The 24,495-nt window shown below is 38.1% G+C and overlaps 1 protein-coding gene across 1 annotated transcript in view; it reads left to right on the top strand.

The window, feature by feature from the left end:
* LOC136886841 (RING finger and transmembrane domain-containing protein 2) overlaps nt 1-24,495 on the top strand; it is a 137,303-nt gene that overhangs the window by 111,209 nt on the left and 1,599 nt on the right. The window contains exons 5-7 of the mRNA XM_067159684.2: nt 2,110-2,287; nt 8,807-8,960; nt 13,483-13,698. Of these exons, the coding sequence (XP_067015785.2) occupies nt 2,110-2,287; nt 8,807-8,960; nt 13,483-13,698 (548 nt within the window). The remainder of the gene's footprint in view (nt 1-2,109; nt 2,288-8,806; nt 8,961-13,482; nt 13,699-24,495) is intronic.

Raw genomic sequence — 24,495 nt, forward strand, 5'->3', positions numbered from 1 at the left:
TAAGATTCGAGGTCTCATCCCTTCTCCTATGTATTGCTGTGAATCCATCAGGTTGCTTCATTACGTTCATTCACATAGGCTGAACTTTCCCGCTGAAATAAAGCGTCCCGAAGCGGAGTTAGAAAAGTGGGTGTTAATAATGTATCAACTGTCTCTTCATGAGGTAGAGAGGGTAAGCTCTCTCGTAACCTAGATGACGTACTTTTCCTGGAATTGGGCTGAAATTAGCCTGCTGACTCTGGTCACCTCACAACGGCTATTGGAAAATTTACTGCAAGTTATAAATATGCATGATGTTGAAATACTTTACCCAATAATTTGTTCGTTCAGAATACGTTATAGCCGCGATACAAAGAAATGAAATGATGATTGAACTGGATGATAAAAACCCTATATATAGATACATATTAATTTAAACATGACCTATCAGTGATTAAATATACACATCTTATCAATTAATTTCATAGTTCAATAATTAAAAACATGCAGTCATGTCCCAAACATCACACCTTGGTCGGAACTATTCTTCTTTTTTTCAATTAAAAAAAAAAAGAGCCGATAATCTCATATCAGTGTTGCACAAGGTTAGTCCATAACCCTTTATAGGAGAGAAGCTGATACAATGCGTAAATAAATAATCTAAATCTGTTTTTGTTGATATTCATAGTTTTTATGAAAAAATCAAATTACTCTTATTTGCTCTTTTACGTAATGAAGTGATTAGCATATTATGCCATGAACTTGGTTGAATAGCAACTCTTGCTGTTCACTGGTAAAATAATTTACCAGCAGTCTTAAAAAACAAGTCATTAGAGTGTTATTGGGCCCCAAAGAAACACTTATAAGATTACACATATCAATCACTATATTTTCACATATTTTGAAAGTATAAAACATAATATGGATGCAATGTTAGAACCATGTGGAATATATTTCAGATATGTATTTTGAAATATTTGCCGAATAATCTTTCGTCAATGGGTATACTTTTAAATTTTCCTGAAATCATCTGTCGTAAACGAAAAATTGTACCTTAAGTTGTCAGCATCATTGCCATTGAATTTTACGTTTTTAAAAATGTTTCTTAGTGATGAAAATAACTTACGGCGGCAGGAAATTATTCAGTCATTGATCTGTGAAGAATTGAGGAAGTGGACAGCACAGGTGCCCTGGGCTGCTTAGAGGAGATAAAAAAGAAAGTTGGTTAGTGTTGCCCAACTGCTGTTGGGAAGAGTAGCTTCGGTTTGTTGGACGAGGTTCATATGGAAAAGATTCGGGACACTTGCTCGGAATCGGCTTTTGTTCCGAGCAACCTTGACAGAGTAACAGATCAAATTGTGACATTAGCCCCCAATAATGGAATGCTCTGTTTAAAGGAGGGGAGCTGTGCAATAGTTTTAATCATTACAAGTTGCAGATTGTCATCTTTCTATCATGTGCATTGAACCACAAATTCTTATGGAGAATCTTTTCAATTTACATTAAGTAGGTTAGGTTAACTAAGGTAAAGTAACAATGATCAAACAATAACAGGCATTTTTGCCTACCCTTAACATTCTATTTGGCAGTTCCTTTTCCCTACCCCCCATTATTTCAAACCCAAATAGGAGCATCCCCTCCATTTACTCATGTAAGTTTCACAAACTTATGGAGAAATGTCCCAGTAAAATATGTGGAAAACCCGGTTCATTGCAAACTGAGATATTAAAAGGAGAAAAATAAAGGAATACTTTAGATAAGAAAAACTTATTACACATATCACACTATTTTTCCACATATTTGCAAAATATAAAACATAATATGCTTGCATTGTTAGAACCATGTGGAATATATTTCAGATATTTATTTTGAAATATTTACCTAATCATTGTGCAATAAAGTTAATTTCTATTTCTTAAAATAAAAAAATTGTAAATCTTACAAAATGTAATGAAATGTGGGCAACAACCAAAAAAAAAAAAAAAAAAAAAAGTACACACTATAAATCGTTCCCATGGTTTAGGACATGGAATTTCAAATTCTGCTTGTCTCTAGTTACTGTCCTTCCTGTGCTTGGAGATGGGAGAGGAAGGTTATATGTGTGTATTTAATTAACTTTATCTTTTATAGGTATCTTGATCTTCATTGGCCTGTTTGTGACATTCAGTCATGCCAACTCGGTAGTGACGCGAGAGATCGCCAAGCAGGGTCGTCGCAGCCTGACGTCATTACTCATCATCGTATGCAACCTGATGGGATGTATTCTCTTCATTTATTACATCTTTCAGGATCAAAAACTCTATCTCAGGTTAGTCCATTCACACGGTGTAAATTAAAATGATCTATTTTACAAAAGAAATTTAATATGTCCTCCTATTTAATACATTCAATACATGTGTATGTATTGAATAGAACGACATATTAAATTTTCTTTGTAAAGTGAAAACCGTCAATTCGGAATGATTCTAATACAGTGTCTTGTAATGAAATTAACCGTGTTGTGTTGGTACCTGAATCTTATAAACTCCTTGGAATGTCACTGTTAAACATGACCCATTGATAGATCCTTTCCTTTTGTCATCCATCTTTTTCTCAACTCCCAGCGAAGTAATTTCTGCTTGTCAGCTTCATCAGGAGAGTGAGTATCGACACACATTTAGCAATCATCTTGGCAAATTTACAGTCTTGATGTGAAAAGAAAGCCAGATTAAGACAGGAAAGAGGAATAGATAGATAGATAGATAGATAGATAGATAGATAAATGTCTATATTGGCGTAGTTAAGGCCATTGGGCCTTCTCTTACGCTAAACCAATTACATTAGAGTCACCGGGCAAGTTGGCCGTGCGGTTAGGGGCACGCAGTTGTGAGCTTGCATCCGGGAGATAGTGGTTTCGAGTCCCACTGTCGGCAGCCCGAGAATGGTTTTCCATAGTTTCCCATTTTCACACCAGGCAAATGCTGGGGCTGTATCTTAATTAAGGCCACAGTCGCTTCCTTCCCACTCCTGGGCCTTTCCTACCCCATCGTTGCTATAAGACCTATCTGTAGTCATAATTAATACTACTGTAATTAATACTAGATAAAACACAATTAAACACAATCAAAATATAACTTAAATAAAATTCCACCCTAGTGAGACATATAATAATAATAATAATAATAATAATAATAATAATAATAATAATAATAATAACAACAACACAATCAATGAAAGATCAGAAATGCGCAGTTCACTCGTATCCTGCTGTACCTCGTAACGCTATTTTAAATGGCACTGTAGTTGGTATTCCTCTGACGTCATCCGGCAAACTATTCCATTCTCGTGCGGCAAACACAGAGAATGAGTTGTTATGTGTGGCAGTTCAATGGTGAGAGATGACGAGCGAGTTGGATGTTTGAGCCTTTGTATGTCTGTCATGAATATTTGAAAAGTAATGGAAACAAGAAGAAAGGTGAGATGGAGACAAAAAGACGTGTTAAAGAATAGGAACTGTGAAGAAGGAGCGGATCGCAACAAGTAATGTTTAACTGAAGATGGCGGTGTATAAAAATGTGGAGGTTCTCCTTGTCCTTTGTGTTTGTCCTTATTTCTTCTTTCTATTGCTTCTTCCCACACTGACCTGTCATTTTCTTTATGCTAATGTGTGTTCCTTTTCATGTTTGTTGCTATCTTTCAGTATTTTTCTTAGTTTGTGATAAAGATGTACTAGCAAGTAAGATGTTAGTAATATGTAGGAACTGGAAAGTTTAGCATTTGTGATACAGTAACTGCAGAGTTTTGTTTTACGAGTTAAGAATGAGAATTTTGTAGTTCTAAGGTGTGTTACTAAAATTTAAAATGTGACAAATTTGAAATTTTGACTCAAATTGCAAATTTAGCAATTACATTGATTTGGTAGCTAATTGTGGTATTATATTTGTGAAAATCATGTTTTTTTGATGGAAAAGAGTGAAAACTTGATTCTCAACCATTACTATAGATTGGTATTGACTAAATCTATTAATAATCAATTGATTCAACAATCTTACACCTTTTAAAATAGATTATTACCAAGATGTAATATCTACAAGGCACATGATACGTGTTATTTTCGTACAAATGCCCGAGTTAACTCGGATGTCAGCGTGTCTCCCACTGTTCCAAACACAAGTTAACTCGGATTTCAAGCGCGTCTCCCACTGTTCCAAACACAAGTTAACTTGGATTTCAAGCGGTGCGCTCTTCTCCACTTCAGAGTTCAGTCTGACGCTGAGTTTTGTTGTTCACAAAATGTTCTGTTCAGAGGAACGATTCTCCCACCATATTTTGATGATAACTTTATACCTTGTGTTTTTCTTTCACCCCTTCTTCTGAGATGGGTCTGCAGAAGTTTAAAGAAAGCATAAAGGAAGATTATATTTTATAAATTTTAGGGAATGATGATGAGCCTGACTTTCACGAGTGTAGTGAAAACAAGTTGTAGACATTAATCACACCATTAACAAATTCTGGTAAAAGAGCCTATAGGAAACTATTGCTAATGTCTTCCCATGACTGATCAGTAGCGTGTAAATACAAGGTATTTTTAGCCTATTTCAATCCTTTATAATTTATAACTTTCATTTCCGTGTTGATGTTTGACTTACACGATAGGAATCAGGTGAGGGATATTCCACCATTCATCACTTTATATAATGTGTATCATTTATACTTTTGAGGGGATCAATGACTGAAATTTCATGATTTTCTTACAAAAAATTGATTTTTGGAATTATTGATGATAAACAACACAAATCCTTCTATTATCAGAAAATGGCAGAATATTTTGAGTTCCACCATTTTTAAAGGCCGTACAGACACTTTAATGGGCTGCCGTGTGGGTGTGTGTGCCACGCCCACCTCACACTGATGGCACTTTATCATATACTGTATATTGTCAGTATTTTGCAGTTTCCGTCTCTAAGGTTTGACAAATGACAGTGGTATGGTGTCAGCGCTATAAGGTATTCCACTGTTTACCTCATAATCTTCAAAAAATAACAGTGCATTCAAAACTTCAGATGCCTTTTTACTAACCTTTCATTTTTTCAGTGCTTTACTTCCTGCAAAACGCTCCATTTGCTGCAGTTCTTGTCTGATTGATATGAAACTTTCTCGAGTTATAATAATGTCTTCAACTAACAAAACACACTTATAAATAATTTTATTTGTTGATTGGAAGCAACGTTACATTGACAGTATATTTTTCTATAGAAATTAGCAAACTGGAAATTAAAAAAAATTCTAGTTTGATACATATTTGAGGAGAAGTACATGTTGTAAGTTTTGTTTATATATGTATCTAAACACCATTATCAAATTTTGAAGTCATAGAAACCAAAATTTTGTCTCGAACGTTTTTCAGTAACTCATAACTAAATATCAAAAATAATAATTGAAGGAGATTGAATCAACCCACTGCTTTGAAACTTGGTAATATTTACCTCATGAATGTGCTCACAAAATTGCATGATGATATCTGCAAAATTGTTGACACTTTCAGTCATCAGTCCCCTTAATAAATGAAGACTAGTTTCGATTCTGTTGGAATCATCATCAGTTCAAACAAATAAATAAATCAGAAAAGGTATCAGTATTAACACACATTTTACATTGAATATGCCTTAAAAATACACGTAAAGTGGTTAACATGAGTTGTATGTCTTAAAAACACGTTGACTTTTAAATGTCTTCCTTAGTATTTAAAATTCTTGAAACATTCAGAAAAATCTGGTATGGGACATGAATAAGGCTGAAAAGAATTTGGGAGTGAAAGATTAAAAACAATTGTTACTGAAACACAAGATCAGCGCGAGATGAGACGCGAGATGTGTGTTTCCTTCTCCCTTCATTCCTGTTTGAATTTCATTGTGTGCAAGGTGAAAAGAATAAATCTACATTAATCATTGAGGTTACGGGGCACAAGGCTATAAATATCCCTGACAGAGGGCAGCATTTACTTCTATTATGAAGCAATTGGACAGCTGCTAACACCAAAAAATTTCCAAACACCACTTCTCAAAAAGAATGGTTGAAGTGTTTCCAAACGCAAACATCCCATTAAGCTCGAAAATCGAGAGTTGCAGAGTTTTTTAATAAAAAAGAAAATTGTACTAAAAGTTCTTATTTTGATTTTGAAAAACAGATGCTAAGATTTCTGGTTCCTAGTAATATGGTATCATTGGTTCTCTGCCTATCTGCAGGTTTTTGCATGCATTTTCCAAGCTGATCTGTCTTCTGCCATCCTATTAGTTTTCCAGTATCTTACATTAATTTTCATACTGTCCATCATCTGAGACCTCTTTCTTCCTCTCAACCTCTCCCTGCGCCTTTTCCTTCCTGTGCCTGTGTTAATAAACATTTCCTTCGTAAACAGTGACCTAGCCAGTTCTTCTTTCTCTTTTGAATGGTTTCCAGTATTGTCGTCCTTTCTTCACCTACCCCTTCCAGTACACGGCATTCCTTAATTTGTCTTGCCAGTTGATCTCAGTTTTTCTCCATGCCCACATTTCAAAAGATTTCAGTCTTCTTCCTTCCTTCCTTCCTTCCTTCCTTCCTTCCTTCCTTCCTTCCTTCCTTCATTTCCAAAGTCCAAGTGTCAGACCTGTAAAGATCAATGCTCCATACAAAGCACTTCACTAAAACTCTTCTAGCTGCCTCTGTGGATCAGTGGTAGTGTCGGTCTCGGGATCCCAAGGTAGCGGGTTCAAACACGGCAAAGGTAGTCAAATTTTTGAAGGGTGGAGAAAAGTCCATTCACCACTCCATGTCTTACGATGTCGGCAAGTGCAAGATCTCTGGTGACACATTTGGTGTTTACCCGACAAAATTAATTAAATCTCAGCCAAAGACGCCCAAGAGTGTTTCGGTTTACTCTGTGTGCCATCTAGTGGGCCTAGAGTAAAATGGAACGTCGAAATTGATGAGCAAACAGCCAGATGGCATCAGATTACCCTGTCTACACGGTAGCTGAGGCCATACGATGATATTATTATTATTATTATTATTATTATTATTATTATTATTATTATTATTATTATTATTATTATTATTATCTATATATTAAAAGATTTTACTAAAAACAGCTTTGGCAAATCCGTCCGTCCATTCCACTGGACTGATGTGCTTCATTTTTGTTTTATTCTCTCCGGAATTACCTGCCGGTGAACCATGAGACATTGATAGGTCTGTAAGTTTGGCCAACTTTGAGTAATCATAAAATCAAATCATTAAATGATCACTCCAGTAATTGCATGCGAAGGCTTACCCTAACCCGCAATACATTCTGTACTTAGCAGGATGCTAAGCGACTAACACTTCCATTAATATTCTGATCTAATTATGTGATTTTTATTATTAGTAATGTCATTGCAAGCAGCCATGTTTGATTACTGCCTGTCAAGCCAGAGAGTATACACTTCCTCTGATCATGGAAGAATATTATTCTGTGCTGTATACTCGTTGATTCTCTGACCTTCCCCAGCTTCTACATATACACAACAGATGGCAGAACTTCTCTTACATGCTGCTAAGAGAAAACAGTTGACGTACGCACAAAAGGGAAGGTATCAAGTAGATTCTGTGTGACCATTACCAGTAATAAAGCGCAGGGACAACCTATTAAAAAAAGTGGGTGTCTACCTACCCGAACCAGTATTCAGTCATGGCCAATTGTATGTTGCACTATCTCGGGCAAGATAGTTCGAAAATGTTAAGAACCAGATACGCCCCAATTGCAGAAGCACAGTGAAAGAAGTGCTATACTATATTACGAGTGAATCAGTTATTATGTACCAGTATTGAATGTTCATAAAACTATTGAAAAAGGTAGGCGAAACAATACGACTATGACAGGCATACGATAAGATATCTATTAGGTTCGACCTTTTCAATACTAATTAGGTGCGTGTTTATGTTACAAATACCTTTTATTCAACTTGGGGACCCGTTTCGACATATATAATGTCATCATCAGCCATAAAATGAATCAGAAATATATAAGCAAAGACATAATCTGTAACTGACCATTCACACCATGTGTCATAACAGAAGAGTAACGGCTTAATAATTAAATCTGGCGCAGTGACACATTGAAGTAAACATAAAGTCTCTCACTCAGTTCAATGCGGAAACATTAATGAAGTTCATATTTTTAAATACGACAGGCATATCAAGACGAGTTATGTGACCTATTTAGAACGAATGCTGTGGGGCAGCGTGCGTCAACTAATTATTATTATTATTATTATTATTATTATTATTATTATTATTATTATTATTATTATTATTATTATCATGATCATCATCATTGCCTTAGTCTTCCTTCTGTTAATTTTCATACCAAAGTTTTCACACGATCTGCTCAATTTTTCCAGTTTGATATTATTTTGCCGGGCTGAGTGGCTCAGACGGTTAAGGCACTGGCCTTCTGACCCCAACTTGGCAGGTTCGATCTTGGCTCAGTCCGGTGGTATTTGAAGGTGCTCAGATATGACAGCCTCATGTCGGTAGATTTACTGGTTCGTAAAAGAACTCATGCGGGACTAAATTCCGGCACCTCGGTGTATCCGAAGACCGTAAAAGTAGTTAGTGGGACGTAGAGCAATTATTATTATTATTATTATTATTATTATTATTATTATTATTATTATTATTATTATTATTATTATTGATATCATTTTCCCAGTTTCTGCTAGGGCCACGATGTCGTCAGCAAATGTGATGCATTCAATTTTCCTTCCTCCCACATGTATGTAATATGTAAGGTAATGCACGTCATGTGTTAGCTAGTTCTCACTCTGTGCAGCCTGGTGTTCATTCCACCGTACTCGCAGCCTCTGAGTGTATGGGACCTGCTGTGGATAGTTGGAGTAACAGACTTTGTACTGAAGCTCGTCACCATCATCCTGAAGGTATCCGTAGCTGCCCTGCCAGCTGTGGTACTGCCCTACCAGAGGCGGGTAAGTAGTTGTTTGAGAGTTCTGCTGAGAGCTGAATTTTATCAGAATAGACAGGCTGCATAGGTGCTTTAAGTTGTTCAGTATAAAAAATGTGTGCCAAAGTAGTTTGTCTTTAAAAAGACTGATCACAACATTGATATCGTAACTAGTTTTCGCCTGTGGCTTCATATGCATGTAAATTAATCGTGGATCTTTTTAGAACTGATCAACACTGGAAACTGTATCAAAATACATTAAATGCTAATGATGGAACTTGTTAGCTGCTGATTTGTTGGTAGAAGGTGGAATATTTTCAGAGAGAAGAGAATATGGATGTAGAGAAACATGTATATCCAGGCAGCTTTTTTTTTTTTTTTTTTTTTTTTTTTTTTTTTTAACTCTTCCTGTGGACACATGCTATTGTTTTTTCCTAGAATTACTTGTCACTGGAGAACTGATTCATACATGGTAGTAGTTTTATTGGCAGGCTGTTGTTCTCTGTGCAAATGTAAAACTTTTTATGGAGGAGTGCCCCAGGGTGTCTTAACCTGGTGACCAAAGGGCTGTTTGCTCAGTCCTGGCATTGCTTCCACTTACTTTTGTTAGGCTCCTCACTTTCATCCATCCAATCCGACCTCCCTCGGTCAACTCTCGTTCGTTTCCGACCCCGACAGTAGTGGGTATTGAGGCTTAGGGAGTCTTTCATTTTCACACCCTTCATAGCGCTTGTATTTCTTTGGCCAATACCTTCATTTATTGAAGTGTCGGAACCATTCCTTTTTCTCCTTCTGATTAGTGTTGATAGAGGTTGGTTGCCCAGTTGTACTTCCTCTTAAAACAATAATCACCACCACTTCCCTACAGCTGTCCTTGTGAAATGCATTCATTTCTCACATACATGCGTGCCTTAATCAAACTCTGCCCTTGTGACTGTTTTATTGTCATAGCAAAGCAGGCATCTATGTGTCATGGTGCGAGTGATGAGATATGCACAGTGGACCTAGTTATGGCAGTGGTGACCTGCCTTTGAGAGAATCCTTGAACTCTTTGATTATTTCACCCTTGCTGACATGCGGTATTCTCGAGGTTAAAAAATGCTATTTCTTAACTCTTACTTGATGTATGGAGATAAAACAAATTACAGGGAAATTTTGGATGCCTCTGTCGGTAAGTTTAATAAAAAATGGATTAACAGTTTGTGCATTCATTCCATTAAAACAGAACAGTAAGACGTCTTGAAGAGATGTTAAGTACAGAACAAAAATGGCCAACCAGACACCAGTGGGATCCGAACCCACAACCTCCCGATTTCGCGTCGGTTGCTCTACCAATTGAGCTATGGTGGCCCGGCCATCTTTGTGGGTTCGGATCCCACTGGTGTCTGGTTGGCCATTTTTGTTCTGTACTTAACATCTCTTCAAGATGTACTAAATGTACGTAACACGACCTAATAGGTTGAGAGTCGGTTTCGATTACAATGCGGTCATGAAAATTCAGTATTCACAGAACAGTAAGACGTCTTAACAATGGCTGCACCAATTCAAATTCCTGCCAGATGTGAAGTGCACACTGTCATAACTTTTCTGCGTGTTAAAGGCGAGTGTCCAAGGGATATTCACTGAACAGTTGTTCCTGTTTATGGAAGGATTATGAGTCCGCAACATATAACAAAATGAATTCTCAGTAGGCACGACCAATATTCATGATGAATGCAGGAGTAGTAAGCCATTTGTGATCAGTGATGAACTTTTGCAGACAATTGAGAAACAATTTGTGTGAATTCCACATATTTGATTGCAGGACAACACTTCCATGACAATTAGATGAGGCAGGAAGTGGAAGTGTGGTTCTGGCGGTAGACGGTAGAATTTTATGATCGTGGGATAAGGAAGCTAGTACACAGAGTTAAGAAGTGTTTGATCAGTGGTGGCAGTTATGTTAAAAAATGAAGCAAGTAGCAGTAAATAATTTGTAGTGGACGTTTTGTTACTTTTTTTTGTAACGTTTACAGTAAAGTCTTGAAAATCCGAGGTAATTGGGGCAGAAGGTACCTCGGATTTGGAATAACTCGACCTATACGGCACAACACAGCGAAAATCATGAAACATGAAAAAATCGACAACGATTGAAGCTAAGGTCCTGTATTATCATTTCTTACAGTGTTATGGCATAAATTGTTATTTTTTAAAACAAATACTTAATTAACTGCTGTTTCTGAATATTGCATTGTTTCTGTGCAGCACTGTCACACCATCACTTGCGGTGGGAGTTACCTCTTGTTGTTTTTCTACGTAGCGTAGTGCTGCCTCAAATGCAGTGAGACCCTCGCTATGAGACATATTTGGTGCTGTCTCTACTAAAACTTCTTCCTCGCTATCTTCTGTTGGTTCACTCCACATTGCAATGATTGGTGCATCTGCAAGTTCATACTGTTCATCACTCTTCATCCATTCCGTGACTTCAGTTTCACTAGCATTTTTACATCCAGGTATCTGTGAGATTAGGTCTGACAAGTTTGGTATGTCATTGCTGTCATCGGAGTTACTGTCAGCAGACACAGCACTTCCTAAAATTTCCTTCCATGATTTTGTGTCTCTGGATCAATTTGTCCCATGATTCTGCTAAGCCTACACACTCCCTTCCTCATAGTTATCTGTTTGAGGAAGTTAGTGATGTTTTCCTCATGTTCTGTTGCTTCCAGGAGTGAATGTAACAGGCGATGCCAGTACTTCTCTTGTTAGACATTCCTAGATGCCCTTATTATGTTAGGGGGCAAAAATAAAGCATGAATTCCATCACATACTAGTTCCTGTTCATCTGGATGTGACCCTGCATTATCGAGCATTAAAACTGCTCTAATAGGCAAACACTTCTTTCTCAAAAACGTTTTAGTTTCAGGAACGATAACAGACACGCGCGTGATCTCCGTACAGGAGCGGCACAGTATGAGGATATGGCTGGAATAAGCAGGGAATGAAATGCTGTAGAAAATTTGTGAAAAGAAAAACTGAATTACTGCTTGGATTTCCACAACTCTGATTTGCAAGACTGTAGTGTACTAATATAATAGAGTTAGAGGGATGTTCCACCATTCAACACAATGTAAAATATTTGAAATTTATTAAGCGAAGACCAGTTTCGACTTCCTTAGAGTCATCATCAGTTCTTGTAGAATAATTAAATCAAAGGGAATCTGATAATCATCATGAGGATTGCCTACATACATCTCAATAGGTTAACATAAAACACGACAAAATTATGTATACAATGCCATGAAAAACTTGGCACTTTAAGAAAGTTCTTGAATCGGGGTTTAAAATACTGTCGTGTGTTTGTAGAACTCTGAAGAGACTTGTCGGTCTTGTTTCAATCAACAAACACAAGACAGTATTTTTAACCCAGATCCAAGAACTTTCTTAAAGTGCCAAGTGTTTCATGTCATTGTGTACATAATTTGCCATTATGTTTTATGTCAACCTATTGATACGCATTTAGGCAATTGCCATTGTGTATATAATTTTGTCATGCTTTATGTCAACCTGTTGAGATGTATGTAGACAATCCTCATGATGATTGTTATCAAATTCCCTTTGATTTAATTATTCTACAAGAACTGATGATGACTCCAAGGGAGTAGAAACCAGTCTTTGCTTAATAAATTTCAAATATTTTACATTGTGTTGAATGGTGGAACATCCCTCTAACTCTATTATATTAGTTATATGTCAACATGGAAATGAAAATCATAACCTATGAATGTAGTATACTAGCGCATGGTAACATTTCTGGATACGCCTCATATGTTGAAGTTGAACCCAGGAGACTTTTAACATTCTTCGGTGTAGCCATGCTACCTACTTCGTAACGGCATTCTGTATCAGAGTCCGTGGAGCCGATTGGACCAAACATAGCATTTTCCCATGTGCTGTTGGAATTTTAAATTGAGATCATAATTACACAAGAAAGATTTAATTCTGTTAAGTGTGATTCTAGCTACTTCTTGCTTTCCGTATCAGGATCTAGATCATCAATAATTGGCAGTCAAGGTACTTAAACTTGCTTAATTGCTGGATTGAATGCTGCTTTTAAGTTTTTAAGTAGCAGCTTTGTTTATCTGAAAATCATCACTTTTGTTTTGTTAGCATTTATATTTAAGTCCATTTCTTCACCTGTCATTTAGCTTGTCTCGAAATGCCTGTAAGCTGCATATCATAGTGTCATTTTTCTTACTTCTGTTTCCCACTTTTATGCCAAACAAATTCCTGGCCTATGACTTACGGCTACCATGCTTTCTTCAGTCCTAAAACTTACCTGTCCCATTATTGCCTAGAACTTTATGACTCTGAGCGATGCTAAAATTCTAACAAAAGTAGCAGGGAGGGGGAAACTATTATTGTACGGAGCAGTTTAATCATACCTTTCTATACTTCACTTTCTAAATTGAATTTCACTTATTCCTGCCGGATTAAGAATAGAATATATTTTATGTTTTTCTTCACTTCTCGATAGTTCTATTTCCATCCTTGTTCTCTGCTATTCGCAGGGGAAATGTTATTTGTTCCTGGAGGCTACCTCTCAGCTGTATCGCAGCCTTGCTCCTATCCAGCCATGGCTGTACTACCTGTTGGAGTCATATCAAGGACCTGAGAAGGTGGTTGGAGTATTCCTGTCTGCAGCATATATGGTTTCTAAGGGAACCGATCTCATGTCCAAGGGAAAGCTTTGGAGAAATGCTTTCTGGAAACTGCTACAGAACATGGTTAGTATAAGGTGAATTCTTCCTTTTTTTTTAAACAGTGAGGATATATTTGTATTTGGTTTTAAAAGGGCCAATTGTCATATAAAAAAAGGTGAAATCGCGATATTAACAGAGACAGAAGTGGTTTGCCATGTGTTTTTACGTTGCACCAACACAGATAGGTCTTAATGGCGATTATGGGATAGGAAAGCCCTAGGAGTGTGAAGGAAGTGGTCATGGCCTTAATTAAGGTACAGCCCCAGCATTTGCTTGGTGTGAAAATGGAAAACCACCGAAAACCCTCTTCAGGGCTGCCGACAGTGGGGCTCGAACCCACTATCTCCCGGATGCAAGCTCACAGCTGCGTGCCCGTAACCACACGGCCAACTCGCCCGGTCAGAAGTGGTTTATCCTGGCTGACAACATATTAAAAGGTCCAATATCTCTGATAAACAGTTAATGTTTAATTGCCAATATTAGATTATAGTAAAAAATTACAGACCTCGGAATTTTAAATAATATAATAAAAAAAGTACTGTAGTATTTAATCAGTTGATTTCCATAAAGAAAGTGTAAACTTATTTAAAATTAGTTTTTGAAAATAATAGATAGAAAGAACTTCAAATGGTTCTAGCTCAAAAACATATTTTTGACATTGGCCTTTTAGAACCAAACCTCAGATACATACATCTTCATAATTCAGTCTGCAAGCCTCTGTGAATTTACTAAACTCTACTACAATCCTCTATTTGTAAATAGCTCTGGTTTCTTTTACTCCTGTACCTCTTATCTTTGAAAAGTTAGAAACAGAGTCTAACCATCATCATCTTGGTCTCCCTCTACTTCTCTTATCCTCCATGACAGAGTCCATTATTCTCCTAAGTAACCTCTCCCCTTCCATTCGCCTCGTATGATACCACCACCGAAGCCGGTTCATGCCGGCCTCGGGTATCTTGGCGGAAATTTATTTAGATTTATTAGAACATACTAAGATTGATAACAATAATAACTTCGACAATATTCTTTTTTGGGCTAGATATGTGGATGATACTTTAGTAATCTTAGATGAGAGCACAACAGATGTTGCTACCACTCTTTTTAACCTCGACAATATTGATCTACACATAAAATTTATGCTCGAATCTGAAAATGAACAAAGAATACATTTTTTAGACTTGACTATCATTAGACAACCAGACTCCTTAAAATACAATATTTTCAGAAAACCTACCCAAACAGCTTCTACAATTCATCAAGATTCTTCACATCCCCAAATCCATAATTGGGCGGCATACAATAGCATGGTTTATCGAGCCTTTAGTGTACCAATGCCCAAAAGTGATCTTAAAAAAGAATTGAACAATATTCGTATGATTGCAAAACTTAATGGATACAGTAGTTATTTCAGTGAAAGAATTATCAATAAATATAACTCTGCAACAAATCAAAGACAGAAAAGAGAAGAGAATTTTGAAGAACAAAAACATAAGTCTCAAACTAAAAACAGTTGAACGGAAACAATATACTATATCGGACACACAAAGGGCTTCCAGGTCGGAGAGGATGAGAAAGTTCTGGGAGAAGAAAAAGAAGACATTAACTCAAATGTATTGATTTAAGTGCTCCAATGTGGGCATAAAATATGTAAAGAATAAATAAATACAAACATCGCCCCTTAACCACTTTGAAAAAAGAAAAACCCAATGTTACATTATTTTCTACCTTCATGTTCAGTGAAGAAATTTATAGTCACTAACGTTTTTAAAAAGCATAATGTTAAAATAGCCTTTAAAACTATCAATAATAATGCAACAATCTTACACAACTCTACTTCTATTAATAAGACTAATAGTTTTTCAAAATCAGGAGTATATAGGATAAAATGCAACAGCTGTCATTTTTTTTATGTTGGACAGACTGGAAGGAGCTTTAACATGAGATACTTGGAACATGTCAGTGCCCTAAAATACAGTAAATTTTCAGCAGTAGGACAACACATCCATGATTACAATCACAAGTTTACTGACATTAAGCAGGATATGGAAATCCTCAAAGCTATGAATAAAGGACCCCTCCTTTATCATAGCAGAAAACTGCTTTATACTTTGGACCAATACTTTAATCCAAATTACAATCTGAATGACATTTCCGAAAGAAACTACTATTCTATTTGACCTGCTCATTCATATTTTCAGAAACACAAAATCAAATAGTCAAGGTCCGATTTTTCGTTCTATTTACAGTACTTTACTTAGGCAATCGTCTGTATTCCCGAATCTCTCAGCCCCGCCTTGACCCCTCTCCCCCTTCTTTCCGTTACACTTCCTTCCACTCTCCTCTCTTCCTCCCTGCACCCCCTTCTCAAGGCTTCGTTAAAACCTCACCCACTCCACTCCTCATTCACGCTTCATTTCCAGCTTTGCTCATCTTGTTGCAACATGAGGTGATTCCCAATGACATATGTCATTTATGTATATTCTTCCACCTAACATAACTCTTTCTATCTTAGCTGTCATTTATCGAGGTCAGCTGTACAGTCCGCATTGAACTGCGAAATCCAACCACCTTTAATTACTATTATGTATTTAGACCTTCATGCGCAACAATCATCTTTCAAGATTCTAAAAACGGAAGAGCCTTTCTAACATCGTGCATCACATTAATGTATACTGAATATATGAATATCTTGAGAGGACAGCGTGACTTCGGCTCAGTTGAACTTTGAATAGAAAGCAGCATATTTAAGGAGCCAGCCTTTATTGAACTTCTACGCATCATCCTTGACCAGCAATTTAAGGATCTCTACGTAAACAACTTTTTAATGTAGTGCGACACCGGGTTTTTTATGAATCTCTATCAGAGAGCAACTTTTTAACGTAGTGCAGCGCATCTCTTGAACCTTACCTTAAGTTCTTACATGGTATATATATTTCATTTTTTATGTCATTAACACTACACTGTGTCTTAAATTGCTTGAACTTTCAACAGAATTTTATTTTATGTAACCAGTCTTAACTTCAATTCTATGAGTTGCACATACAGTTTTTAAGACATTTGTGTCTATGCATTTTTTATTTTCTTCGATGTATTTGTGTTGATTTGCTTCAAGGCTAATGATGACCTACAGTTAGGTCGAAACTAGTCCCTGAACATAAATGTAATGTAAAACATTGTACAGTTTGCATTGAAAAGGTGGACCTTAATAATAAAATATTTAAATACTATTGTTATGCGTACTACTTCATCAAGTTCATTCCTAACTTAGGCTTTATCTCCTCATTCAGATTAGAACCACATTAAAGGACATTGTAACAAATACGTACATCAGAGGAATAATTTTAATGTGTTATTTTAACCTGCCACGTTTTAACTGGGCAGCGTTCACATTATAATGTGCTGTTTTACATCAAGACCACATTTTTTCTTACAAGGACAAGTGACCCAAATCAATTTTAGACACATGCGCAAGGAACATCAATTTGAATAGACTCGTATGTAACCACAGACATATAAGTCAAGTTATACCAAATCAATTGTACTATATTATGTTATTTTAATTTTTTTTTAAATATGCTGTTTGTTCTGGGCCTCAACCAATGTGGATCTTTTGCCCTTACTGGCACCATATTGTATGAACCTGCGTGTAATTGGAATGGTGGCAGTGTGGAATGTTGTGTGTCCCCAGGCCAGGGATATTAATGATTACAATTACAAAACCCTGATCCGGCCGGGAATCGAACCCGGAGCCGCCGGGTGACAGGCGGACGTGTTGCCCCCTACACCACGGGCTGGACACTATATTATGTTATTGGTGATTGTAATTTCCATGTAATATCTTTCCTATTTATTAAATTAAGACTGAAGGTGACCCAATACAATACGGTTGAAGCTAGTCCTGATGTGTAATAAATAATAATAATAATAATAATAATATCAAAATAACGGTATTGAATAGGTGGACCTTTCCAACCTTGTTGAGAGTGATCAATCATCAATACAGATCAAAATGAAATTCATTTCATAAAAACACTGTCCCTTTCTTATCGATTGTTCGAATTTGTGACGTTCCTTTCAGACCTGAAAGAAAACTGGAGGTGTGAATTTTTGTTTGTACGTCAAAAACTGACTAAAATGCTCTTAAATACATATATTTACAATTTATTTTACAAAATAAAAACTAACATCTGAAAAAACCACCCACTCAATTGTAAAAAAAAAAATTCAACTCACTACATGTGAATATACATATGTACATGATCAAATGTTCTATTTACAGTGTGGAACAATTTTAAATAATTGAAATCTTATAAATTACATTTTGTACATCGAGTGAGAGTTCTGGTTTTACAGTCCTTTTGGTGGCAGCACCCAGCAATCCCATATGCATTGCCTGTAGGGGAACCTAGTCCACATAATTTTGCATCAACATTCAAAACCTTATGGTATTACGTACAATGTTGTATCTTCACAATTTACGTTCACTAACCAATTTACACACTTCCGGTAAAGCTTCGAGATTAATATGAATGCAATAAATAAATACTTGGGCATTACTTCTTCCCGCCATCGTGCCGATTGACTGTATTTTTAAACTCTTCTGCCTGCACCCTGGTGGTCAAGCGCTAAATAAAAACAACTGAAGTACATGCTACGTGTCCTGCGCGAGCACTGCAGTCCGGTCTAGCGCCAAGAAAACGTCAAATACGCTCAGACAAATAAAATACATACCCGCACAATTGTGCATCACACAGTTGGAAAGGGATCCACCAATACTGATTGCGTCTGATCTGTGCTTCCTATTTTGGAGAGCAAATATTTCTTAACCTTCCACTTCCCAGTTATGAGGCGACGAAAATCAGTGATTGTCTTGTTTAAAATTATTTGGCATTCTTTGGCACAATGACGTTCTTCATCGAAGAGGAAATCCATTTCTCTTCATGATATTAATCATCCAGGCTCTACTGACCTTAAAATCCGAGATACGGATCACGCGCTGCAGCTATTTCTCTGCCTTTAAAATACAGCATTTGGTGAGAAGCGGCTCATCCATCGTTACATAATGTAACCACATATTTCTGCAGATCCTCCCCTACTTGCAGAAACTGGCCACGAAATGCTTTGCGAGACATCTCGGTCAGTCGCTCAAAGTATGGTTTTCTGTTTCTGCCAGTACTGCACATTGCGCTCAGATATTGTGCAGCACTACCACTCAAGCCTTGCCACTTACCTACTGGTCACTCACCATTAACCCTTTCACTTCGGCATAGCATGTATTTAGGCATGTTTATGATTATATTTATAGCAATTTTTATTCAGTCAAAGCTTATCATCCTCGTTTTAGATCCACGGCTTTGGACACGACATTGTCTGAGTAAAAGCTTCTTTTGTTTGTTATTGTCATTAATTTCAAATTACAATTTGTTTACCTACATTAATTTGCGTACATCATTTAGCAATGGTTTTAGAAGTTCTGGCAGAGTTTAAAAACTTGTTTTGTTTCTTATTTTGTTATCTTCAGGTATCTTTATTTCAATTTTGTTAATTAGATGTAATTTAACTTAGACATTAATTTCAAGTTTAAAATTGTTTACATACATTTGCATGTCATAAGCTAACAAATGTTTTAGAATTCTTCTGCATATGATAAGTTTGGAAGCAGGGAAAGGCTCATAATGTTACAATACATTTTCATTTGCTTCCTCTTCTGTGCTTTGCAGACAATACAAGTTCTGTACGTACTCCACTTGTCAGGAAGATGAGATCCTGTAGTTAGACTAGAGGGAAGACGAGGCCTCCCAAAATTTCAATGCGATTGAAAGCGAAGTCGATAAGCACTAGTACTTGAGCACACGGGAGCAACGTGGCGCAAAGTGAGTAGGCCTAGCATAGCGGACACATTCCTTTCATCTTCGAATTGGTTACTCCTGTCATCTGTTGACCATAGCCGTAACTATAGACTCCCAAGACAGCCACAAGAGACCTCCAAGGGCAAACTTCCCCAGCAGTCTATCGTAGCGAAACTGAAAACAGCCAAAAAACATGCGACTTCTACACCAGTCGACCGAGTACGCGGCACAGCTTCCTCCTGACTTCTACAGCAGTCGACTGAGTACGCGGCACAGCGTCGTCCTGACTGCTACAGCAGTCGATCGGAGCAAGAAAGTTAAGTAACAGTCGTAGGAAGCTTTATCTAATGAAACTAAGAGATTAAAAAAAATATCTTGTATTATCCCGATGAGTGCTACGCCCGCGTATAGACAGGCTGACGCGGCCGGTCCAACAGTGCTACGCCCGTCTATAGACAGTGCGCGAGAATTTTAATTTTTTTGAGTTTCCCGGTTCACTTTCGAGTGCGAATTTGATCTCTGACATGTTCTACCATCTGTTGGGAATTATGTAGAACTAACTGATCAGAGATTATAGCTTCGGGAAGTAACTTACAGAGTTTTTTGTAGACGTCTGTGGAGTTCATCTGTGATGTAAACAAACATGGCGGAACAACAATTTATTTGCTCTTGCAACGATGTTATTTCAGATCACAGAATCTTTCAGTTATTAACCACAGTGGAAAGTGATGATGAAGATAATCATTTTAAGGAATTGTTAAGCGATTTTGAAAGTGAGAGTGATAGAGAGAGTGCCGAAAATATTGTATGTGAGAAACAGAGCCTCCTTCTAAACGAAAGAAGAAAAACACGGTGAGTACAAAAGCTATTTTATCGCTAATTTCGTGGCAGATGGATTACTTTTCTTCACCAGAGTTTCAGGTAACTGTGACAGGCTCTGAGGGCCAAGTAATGGTTGTTGACAACCCAAAAATCATTGATTTTTTAGAAACTTCTGTGCTAGTGGAGTTGGTGCAGATAGTTCAACAAATCGGCATCACAAACAACCAGTAGAAAACATTTAACTATCATCACATTCCAGGTTTGGAAAGTATTTTAAAATATCAACTTATATACTTCTAAGTTACATGTAATAGTTACCTACAGATTTTAGGAAGTAATATTATTTTGGGCTTTTTACTTTGTATAAAGGTAATGCACGCATGGGCACATACGTGTAATTTTGTTTTCTCTCAAAATAATATTGAAGATAAGTGTGGGATTTTCCATTTGCATTTAGAATTATAAACAACCAACATTTATAAACATTTTAAGCTAATCACGAGGCTTCTACAATTTTTTTTTACATACGAATGAAAAAACTCAGCATTGAGGTACCAAACAGTCAACCGGTAACTCAGCACTTAAAAGGTTAAAGGAGAGGTGCTCATTGTGACGTCATCCAACTATAAAATATATTTATTACCTTCTAAACAGGTTTGCAATCTTTGGTGAATCTCAGGCTTTGAGATGTTGAGTACAACTTATTGAATGTTCTCTTTTGTAAGGATTGTAACCACCACATGTAATAATCATAGCCATATGGGAGATGTCTGAGATTTAAAAGGGCTTCTTTCCAAAAGAACTCCTATTTCATCGAGCTGGTTTTCTGTGGTTTCCCATTTTCACACCACGCAAATGCTGGGGCTGTACCTTAATTAAGGCCACGGCCGCTTCCTTCCAACTCCTAGGCCTTTCCCATCCCATCGTCGCTATAAGACCTATCTGTGTCGGTGCGACGTAAAGCCCCTAGTAAGAATTTCATCGAGCTGTTAGCACAGTTTGTCTCCTATTTTTCTTTTTATTGAAACGGGCCTGATGGTGAGGAAGTTTTTCACTATATTATGCACCACGTTCCTATTTGGTTGATGGGCACCAGGAATTCTGTGAATGAATTGGAACCAGCACTCCTTGTCAGAAGAATACTTTACATAGCAGTTTGCAATGGAAATGTTTTGTTCTAACCTAAAGTGAAAATCTACATCCTGTTTCCAGTCATTCGACTGTGTCAGGAATGGAATGGATGAAGCCCCCATCTAGCGACGAGGATAGTAATTGTGCTGACTGTCAAAGCCTGTCACACTCCTCTGGGGCAATGATTAATGACTGACAGATGAAATGATATCGGAGAGTGTTGCTGTAATGAAAGATGACAGGAAAAACCAGAGTACCTGGAGGTAAACCTGTCCCGCCTCTGCTTTGTCCAGCACAAATCTCATACGGAGTGACTGGGATTTGAACCACGGAACCCCAATGTTGAGAGGCTGCTACAGTTTTAAGCAATACTGCACTAAAAAAAACATTTGTGTAGAAACTTAACTGCCAAAATATATGTATCAACACTAGACCGATTAGTAATGACACTAAACTCTTATTAACGTTCGTAAGGTGATTTCGTTTATCAGTGTCGCCCACTCAGAGGTTGCAGGTAAGACCACTATGACGGCTGCATGTGGTGAGGTCACCATATGACTAGCATTCTGCCTGCCTTGCACAACTTCATAATAAAGAACGCTGACTGGGTGAGTTGGCCGTGGGGTTATGGGCGCGCAGCTGTGAGCTTGCATCCGGGAGATAGTGGGTTCGAGCCCCACTGTCGGCAGCCCTCAAGATGATTTTCCGTGGTTTACCATTTTCACACCAGGCAAACGCTGGAGCTGAACCTTAATTAAGGCCATGGCTGCTTCGTTCCCACTCCTAGGCCTTCCCTATCCTGTCGTCGCCATAAGACCTATTATGTCAAAAACATATCAGATGTAAGGCTTTTCAGGCTTTTGCTCTATTAACCAGCGCCTCGTCTTAGGTCTGACACTAGACTCATCAGAGTGGGATGTGTCAGACCCTACCCACTGACGCTGGGATGTATGCAGGTGAAGGACCGAGGACCAAGGGGGATGTTTTCATTCCAAGGGGCGGGCCACCTAGAAGGTAACGCCTTCTCTCTGGCCAGGAGATGGAAAGTGGGGAGCATTGACTGTTAAGGAGATGTGAGGATTTGAAGGCCCTTCAGGAACTCTGAAAAGTGGTGGCAAAAGGGGCTCTGGTTAAGACGCAGCAGGTCGTTATGCTACTTAGGATCCAGAACGGGTTAAAAAAAAAAAATAGTAAATAAATAAATGCAATGTAAATATTAATCTTATACCAGTTGTATAGTATCATTTGAAGTAATTCCACATACTGTATATCAGTTGACTATATTTGTAAGTAGTACAGGAGATATTATAAGTAGAATTTTGTAAACAATATAAATTTATTAAGGATGAGCTGTGTGTTTAATAGAAAACATTGTTAGCGTAAATTGTATAATAATGTATTATAGGACAATTTTCTTCTCTTGTTAATTTAATATTTAGTGCTTGACAATAATGTATTTTAGTGTACCATTTGCCACCGAGGTAGACACCTCATTTGCAAATAAAGAGATTTTGATTTGATTTTTTTGATTTGATTTGGCCTCTTGGCTAAGGTGCGTATCTGTTCCGTGCTTTATTATGCAGTGTTTACAGTTACATATACATTGTGTTTACAGATTTTTACATTAAGTTTACAGTTATTGTACATATGATTTTGAATATAGCTAGGCTGTGGGTATGGTGGGATGAGAATGACTGGGAGCAGGTGGGAGGTTAGAAGATGTAGGGTGGATATGTTGGAGATCCAATGTAGGTGGGGGCTTGGTTGAGGGAGAGATGGATAGATTTGTCGATATGGAGGGATTGGAGTGGGGGGTGGCCGGGGGCGGGGATGTGCGGTGACTGATGGATGGCGGGTGGGTGGGACGCTTCCACTCGGTGATGTTCGCCGAAGATTTGGGCTCCTGTAGTGATGAGTTGCTGGACATCTTGTTCTGACAGTAGTTGTAGACGGACCATGTACGTTGGGCCATGATTGCTGCGTATCCTTATGGCCCGCCTTACAGGGACGCCTGTGGCACGGAGTTCTTAGATTATTTCCCTTTCAGCGATGTCTGGGTTGATGCCTTGTAGTACGCAGATGTACGTGGGTTTGGGAGGTGCTGGCTGCTGGGTCGGCGTTGCGTGGTCAGCGGTGTTAGCTGGTAGGGCCATTTCCGACGTTGCCTGCTGGGGGCTGGCGGGTTGTTGGGTGGGAGGGGGGGGGGATTTGCTGTCATGACCGGGGAGGGGTGGCAGGTTGTACTGGTCGTGGTTATGGTTGAGGAAGGAGTGCTGGCAGTAGTTGTGATGGTTGTGCTAATGGTTGTAGTAGGGAGGGAGAGTGTGAGTGGTATTGTCCTGATTGGGGGCTCATGGAGGATGGGAATGTACTCTGGCTATGCTTGTAGCTGGTCTAAGATGGGCTGCGGTGGTGGTATCACGGCGTAGGATTTATTCCTTATAGTGGCTCCGGTGGCGAAGAAGCGGCGCTCGGCTTGTTCTCCTCTGACTTGTACAAGTAGATGTTCTGACGATTTCTTGGTGCGGCCATCTATTGGGCGGAATACATTCACAATCTGGGCATCTGCTGTTTTGAGTTCCTGGTATATTTCTTTCTCTAGGATAGATAGGTCTACCCACCCATGGGATGAACACATAAGGCATGTTTGGTGGTAGTGGGGAGGCGACTGCCAACTAGGCGTCTGCCTGATTGTGCTTTATTGCGCTCGACTGGGTTGCTAGTAAAGCTGTGGGCCACCCGGCCGAGAAAAAAAATTTGGGTTGTGTGTTTCATGACACTTCGGAGTTCGGAGAGGAGATGCAGGTGAACATATCAGAAGCCCTTATAAGAGGCACAGTCTGATAACTGCATACGGGAGATAAACCTCCGCAATGGAATTATTGCCCGCCTAGCAATTCCGAATGGAAAATTCTAAATTCCCATCCGAATGGAAAATTCTAAATTCCCATGGAGGGAATTAGATATTTTTCACCAATAGAGCATGTCAAAAATGTCGGAAACATATCAGATGTAAGGC

Source organism: Anabrus simplex, chromosome X (assembly GCF_040414725.1).
Source record: "Anabrus simplex isolate iqAnaSimp1 chromosome X, ASM4041472v1, whole genome shotgun sequence".
NCBI classification, from domain to species: domain Eukaryota; kingdom Metazoa; phylum Arthropoda; class Insecta; order Orthoptera; family Tettigoniidae; genus Anabrus; species Anabrus simplex.